We start from the raw sequence: 6775 nt of genomic DNA on the forward strand, positions 1-6775 counted from the left end.
AAGAGGTCCAGCTTTTGCACCATAAAAACCAGGCCTTAAAAAAGTATTGCACCCAACTTAATTAGGTAAAAATCATACAAAAGTTGCCATTCCTTTTTAAATAAAACTACCACGCAACCCATGATTCAAGAAAACACATAATGTGTAATTCAACATGTTTAGATGATAAAAATACCCACAAAAGTTGCTATTCTTATAGGTACTCCCTCTGTAAACAAATATAAGATGAAACTTTTCGTCTTATATTTTTTTTAAGAGGGAGTAATAAACTACCACGTATACATGATTTCATGCGTATAAAAAAGCATATGTAGTTACAGAAATCAAGAGAGTTGCCATGTTATACATACTAATTTTTCCATGGCTCGTAAACTTTAATTTTCCATGGCTCTGAAATATGCCATGGATGTAAAACTAGTCCATGGTCCAGCAAAGGAATTTGCCATGGCCTGAAAAAACTTGTTATGTTCTAGGAAAACAATTTGCTATGGCTCTGAAATTAAATTGCCATGGGATCTGAATTTCAGCAAAAAGGAACATTTTCACAACTTGCCATGTCCTGCACGACACATGTTCACAAAAATTGCCATGTGACTATTATATATTTTTTTCTATTTTTTGCCATGGTGTAAGAAACAAAATAATTCAAAATTTTGGCATGTTGTAACCCCTCCCCCTCTCCTCTTAAAATTGCCATGTGATCAGTCCAAACATATTCACAACTTGTCATGCAAAGTGGGACCAAATTTATACTCCCTCTGATCTATATTATTTGTCTTAAATTTGTCTAGATACGGATGTATATGAATTAGAAGGAGTATTAAAGAATATCAACATCTACAATACTGAAGTTATACAATATGAAAATTAATTTCATACGCATCTAATGATATTGATTTCATTTAGTAAATGTTTTTTTCTAAAATTGGTCAAACTTTATAAGAATTGACTTCAGATACATTTTATAGGCAAAGTAAATAAAGACGAAGGGAGTACGTGACACGGATCTTTGGAACATGGAGACCAATGCACCCGAATCTAGAAAAAATAAAAAGTGTCAAGAATTTTTGAAACTTTTCTGTAACAAATACGGTCTAGCATAACCGTGGTATTCTGGGCGAAGAAATTCCCGTGGTATTCTGGGCGAAGAAATATGGTCTAGCATAAAATTTTCGGAAAGGTTTCGAGGAGGAATGACTCCCGTGGTATTCTGGGCGAAGAAAGAACAAAACCGACACTGTATTAAAATTACTATTCACGTTTTTTATAATCTCAAATTTGTTTTCTTGGCCCTGGAGTCGGTCGATGATATTCCTTCGCGAAACTTTTCACACCGGTGTAATGTTTAATCATGTTTGATTTCAAAAAGTTTCAGAATCTTTTTCCTTTTTAAAATTCTCTAAATTATTTTTTCAATTTGGGTGCAGTGTTTTCCGAGGGTGTACCTGTTTATTTTACGGTCCATTTTTTAGACATGAAAGAAGCTTCCTCGGGGAAACCCTTCCGCGGCATGGTCGTTGGTCAAATCTGGAATTAGGCGAGCACACGCAAGTACGCAACCGCCGTCCACCGGCCCGACCCGGGCATGATACTCGTGCCGCCGCCCGTACCGATCATCCGACGGCACAGCCTCGACGAGTCTTCGCCAGCTCCGACGTTTTCTTTTCTTTTCTGGTCGCGCCAGATCGCAGGCACCAACCACAGCCAGCCACGCATCCCCCCACCCCACGCGCGCCCGCCCACCCCGCTGTCCTCCCTCCCCATACCGGCCGCTCCACCTCTCCCCAAATCCGATTGACCCCGCAACCTAGGAGCTCCGCTCCCCCACGCCTCTCGCCCCACCTCCGATCCCTCCACGGCCTCCTCCGGCGACGCCGCCAACCGCACCACCGGTCCCCGAATCTAGGGTTCCCCCGCGGCCGGATCACGCCTGGAGGCCTCCAACGATGCTGCCGTGCGCGCGGTCGGTGCTGCGGAGGAGGGGGCTGGCCCTCCTGCGCGGGTTCGCCGAGGGCGAGTGCGGCAGGGGGGAGGCGCTCGCCAATGCCAGGTGCGCGACCACGCTGGCCGGGCTAGGCGGCAGCCGCGGCAGGGTCGGCCGCTGGGCCGATCCGCCGGCGCGCGGCGAGCCGCGCCGGTTGGGCGCGGGCTGGCCCGCGGGCGCGCAGACGAGGAGCTTCCTCGGGTGCGGCGACGGGGAGGAGGGGAGTGTCCTCTCCAAGGTCTACGAGGAGAGGCGCGTGATGGGGTAATTAATATATCAACGATGGCCCGCTTGCTCTTGGGGTGCTCTTCAGGTGACTGCCTTCTGAAATGATTGATTCCGGTGGCTGTGTCGTCCTAGGTACTCGCCGGAGCAGATGTATGCCGTCGTCGCGGCTGTGGACCTCTACGAGGATTTTGTGCCCTGGTGCCAGCGGTCCAGGGTTATTAGACGGTATGACAACGGCTCGTTTGATGCCGAGCTCGAAATTGGATTCAAGTTCTTTGTTGAAAGCTATGTCTCTCATGTGGAGATGGAGAAGCCCAAGTATATCAAGGTGAGATTTGTGTATGTCGTCGCTCTGATAGGATAATGTAGTAGTATGAAGGCAGACAATTCAATTGTTATCACCTAATCAGATATCATTGATTCTCAAAGGATTGTAGAATAAGAAAAAAATACTAACGGGGATAAAAGTTGTTCTAATGTGAGCTGTATTGCAAGTTCAATCATATTCATGACATATGTGGTAGCTATCTATTCGTTTTGTAATTGCAAAACCACCATTATGATTTAGATCATTCATCACGGTGAGCTGCAATACTTTTCCAAGGGAGTATTGCTGTCACTCGTAAGAAATTGGTTCATCACTTCCTTGGATCCGCTGAATATAACACTTCTAATCTAGTCTTTTACCGGCAGTATTATTTTTCCCAGGAGCTAATCCTAAGGTTATTTGTTCATATTCATTTTATTATTTATAAATTCTTCAACCTCTTGTATTAAGGTTGTATGTTTATATTCATTTTGTTAATACGCCCACTCGCCCAGACTCTTGTGTGGCCAGACATGATATCATTGTAGCTGAACTATAAGTAGCAAACACTTATTATGTTGCAGATAGTGTTGGTAGATTCTTCAACAGTTTCCCCAACAAGACAAAATCGTTGCATACCCTCAAATACGGTATCTAACTAGCTTTACTGCTTGTATCCCAGGCAGAGAAAGAAAATGAACTAATACTAACTGTTGTTTGCCGGTTTTGGCTGGGATGGAATTAACCCGCTTGTGAATAAACTTAAGCATTTCTGAGTTATTACCAAATTCACACTTGAACTAGCCAATATGAACAGATATTGTTGTCAACTCATATCTTAGATATTCTATTCACCTGGACATTATATATTGTGTGAAACTGTCATTGCAGTGTTATAAACCTGAGATCACATCATCCATTTAAAATCAACCTAGGCGAACATAACACGGTATGCACCAAATTTTTATCATGAGTTTTTTTTAACTTGAACTTTTGATGGCTTGTGTAAATATGGGATGATTTATTTGATAAACACGACTGTAGAAGTACTTTGCCTAAAATCTTGGAGGTGCAATTGATTTTTTTAACTGAGGTGCAATTGAATTTTTTTAACTGAGGTGCAATTGAATTTTTTTAACTGAGGTGCAATTGATTTTGAGGTCATGACATTTGATCTGCTCTTGGATAACAGACTTCCTTGAGATGTACTTTAGTACTACACAAACTGGCCGAATCTCAGCTCACTTGCACGGATAGATATTACAATACATACATATGCTGTATCACTGATCATGTCATACAGTTGTATCTCATATATGGTTGTAACAGTTCTAGTACGTGTTTTTTATCTGATTAAGCAGCGTTGTTATTATCTACACCCACCCTAATAAGTGTAGATCTGTCTCTTCGCTTTCTAATTAATGTGTGAACTTCTAGCCTTCCAGAGCAAGCTTGGTAGCTTCTTTCACTTTGTTCTAATAAATAGGATGGTCAATCTTGGATGAAAGTCTATTTATCAACTTGGATAGTCTAGGTTGCAGTCAATCTAGTGTCCCTCTTTAACTTTCAGTATTTATCACAGCGATAGGCAGTTCTCTTTGGTACACTAGTACTTTGTTTGTCATACTTTTACCATCTTTTCTCCTGAATTGAGTAGTTGCATTGTTTTTGCTTCTGACTCTATTGCTCTGTTGCAGACGACAGCGTCTCAAAGTGGACTTTTCGATCATTTGATAAACGTTTGGGAATTCAAGCCTGGTCCTGTTCCTGGAACATGTGACCTTTACTTCTTAGTGGATTTTAAGTTTCAGTCACCACTATATCGGCAGGTAAAACTTGTTTGTTATGAGTATATACACACATTAAGTGGCTTCATTTTGTTATTTTCCATCGTCCTTATCAAGCTTTTTACCACAGGTTGCTTCCATGTTCTTCAAGGAAGTTGTTTCCAAGCTGGTAGGCTCATTTAGCGATCGATGTTTTAGAATTTATGGACCTGCCGTTCCTGTGCTGGAAAAGTCTTACAGGCATGGAAGATAAACACAAATAATCCAATTTTGAAGAATCTCTTCATGGTAACTTGTCTCGGTAAACTACAATAGAGGATGACCATGCATATAGTCCATTTGTGATGTCACGGTTCCGTTAGGCAAGTGGGTCTCGAGGGAAATTGGCCAGAATTTTCACTCTTTGGCTATTTCTGCAGAGAGATTTTTTATGTACAACTAGTTTACTATCCATGTGTAACAGCAAAATGGCCACACACACATACGATTATTTGCCTGGTCAATCGGAAAGTGTAATTCGCCCTGAACTATGGGCACAAAGCGTATAAGCATGATGTATGCTTCTGATATTATGTGAACTGCAGCCTTGTGACTTCCTCGCTTGTCTTTTGAGCCATCTTCTGTTCATTTTTTACATCATGTTTCTTTCCAGCTTAGGTCTCTTTTGATCCACAGGGTTTGGGAAGTGTAGGAATAGGAGACGTACATGAATAGGATGTACTGTCCACTGAAATCATACGTCGGGTAGCAAAACAGAGAATTTTTCCATGAAGTCCAACCTCATGCTTGTTTTCCTGTGAAAATGAGCTAAGAAGTTCCTATAGGATTGATTCTTGAGGAATGCAATCCTGCGAATCAAATAACATGTAGGCCTCTGATTTACAGGATTTGCATAGGAATTTTACAGGATCGATACTCTTTGGATTTTTCCTTTACATGTTGTTTGATTCGCAAGATTGCATTCCTCAGGAACCAATCCTATAGGAACTTCTTAGTTCATTTTCACAGGAAAACAAGCATGAGGTTGGACTTCATGAAAAAAATCCTCAATTTTGCTGCAGGACGTAGGATTTCAGTGGACAGACATCCTATTCCTGTACGTTTCCTATTCCTACGCTTCCAAAACCCTGTGAATCAAAGGATCCCGTAAAGGGGAAATTCCAGAGGGTGTTGATCCTGTAAGATTCCTATGCAAATCTTGTAAATCAAAGGAGGCCTTAGTAGTACATGGTTTTGCTCTCTGTTGGTAACCCCTGCTGTGACTTTTTCTGTCCATTGCCGATCACTCCTGATCCTCCCTTCCTCTAATGATTTGACTGGGTTCCTTTGTGCAACCTTCCTGACCTTGGTTTACACAGTGCTTGGGATCTAGGGTTTCTTCTTATTGCATCGAATGCAAATGGGTCGCAAAATGGGTCACAGCCGTCCAGGCCTCGGAGACCGTTGGGCCGTGTAATAGCATGTGAGGTTGATTCAGTTTTCGAGCAGAACGGGCAGGAGGCAGAGTCTGATAGACTTCTTCGAAATCGACGCTCGTTGGTGAACAAGCGCCCTCGATGCGCTAGCCATAGAAACAACCTACATCGATTAGTCACGTAGTTCTTCCCCCGGATGAAATTTGCGAACAAATCCTCTGGCCAAGAGGCAAAAGCCGCTTCATAAGCATAAGCAACAGTGAGGTGTTTGTCGTTAATCCTTCGTAAACGTGAATCTGGTACCTGCGGCATTAAGATAACAGTGGCTAATAGGGAATGCAAGGATTAAAGCTCGGTGGTAGCAGCGTTGGACAGGCGTGGTTGTAACGGAAGTCATAGGTCCTCGTCGGTTAGCACGAACGCAATTGAGACGTTCGGTTTGATGGCGTGTGAGAAGAGACTTGGAAAGTGGTCATCTAGAGTTACAGAGCCGATCCAGAGATCCGGCCAAAAGGCAGTAGAGACGCCGTTGCCAATTTTGACATGAGTGATTGAGCGAAAAAAAGGAAAGACCAAACGTTAGATCTGTCCCGACGTTCGTGTGTAACCTATGAGAGTCCCCAATATAGTGCCCACCGGCTCAGCCATTGGTGTTAGCAAGCCACGTCTCCCAGGAAGCGTTGCCTGGACAGTGGATTTTACTTAGCGACTTAAGGAGGAGGCAAATGTTGTGGGTGCGTAGGCAACGAAAACCTAGACCGCCTTTGCTAATTGCGGCACAAACCTCGTCCCAAGCAACCTTGCACCGTCCCCCATTGACAGTGTCGTCACTTTCCCAAAAGAAGACGTGGCAACGTTTGTCGATCTCTAGAATGGTGCCAGCATGAAGAAGCATGGCACTCATGGCGTAGGTGGGGAGGGCACGAATAGCATACTTGACGAGAACCGCCCTACCGGCCGCAGAGAGAAGGTGTCCTTGCTAACCGGCCAACCGCTTATTAACCTTGGCAATCATAGGGTGGAAATCTAGAAGCCGTAGCTTATGCGTAGATAA

The 6775-nt window shown here is 43.3% G+C and overlaps 1 protein-coding gene across 1 annotated transcript; it reads left to right on the forward strand.

Moving 5' to 3' along the window:
• Nucleotides 1-1738: 1738 nt before the first annotated feature.
• On the forward strand, nt 1739-4915 carry LOC119269160 (coenzyme Q-binding protein COQ10 homolog, mitochondrial-like). The gene is made up of 4 exons (XM_037550934.1): nt 1739-2248; nt 2345-2540; nt 4217-4348; nt 4437-4915. Exons 1-4 carry the CDS (start codon nt 1947-1949, stop codon nt 4557-4559), a joined length of 753 nt encoding a protein of 250 aa, XP_037406831.1. The 5' UTR covers nt 1739-1946; the 3' UTR covers nt 4560-4915.
• The last annotated feature ends 1860 nt before the right edge of the window (nt 4916-6775 follow it).

The sequence above is a fragment of the Triticum dicoccoides genome, chromosome 3A, assembly GCF_002162155.2.
Source record: "Triticum dicoccoides isolate Atlit2015 ecotype Zavitan chromosome 3A, WEW_v2.0, whole genome shotgun sequence".
Classification (NCBI taxonomy): domain Eukaryota; kingdom Viridiplantae; phylum Streptophyta; class Magnoliopsida; order Poales; family Poaceae; genus Triticum; species Triticum dicoccoides.

Coding starts and splice junctions, on each gene's coding strand:
- LOC119269160 (XM_037550934.1), top strand. CDS start 1,947: ATGCTGCCGTGCGCGCGGTCGGTGCTGCGGAGGAGGGGGCTGGCCCTC. Junction 2,541..4,216: donor AGAAGCCCAAGTATATCAAG/GTGAGATTTGTG, acceptor GCTCTGTTGCAG/ACGACAGCGTCTCAAAGTGG. Junction 4,349..4,436: donor AGTCACCACTATATCGGCAG/GTAAAACTTGTT, acceptor TTTTTACCACAG/GTTGCTTCCATGTTCTTCAA.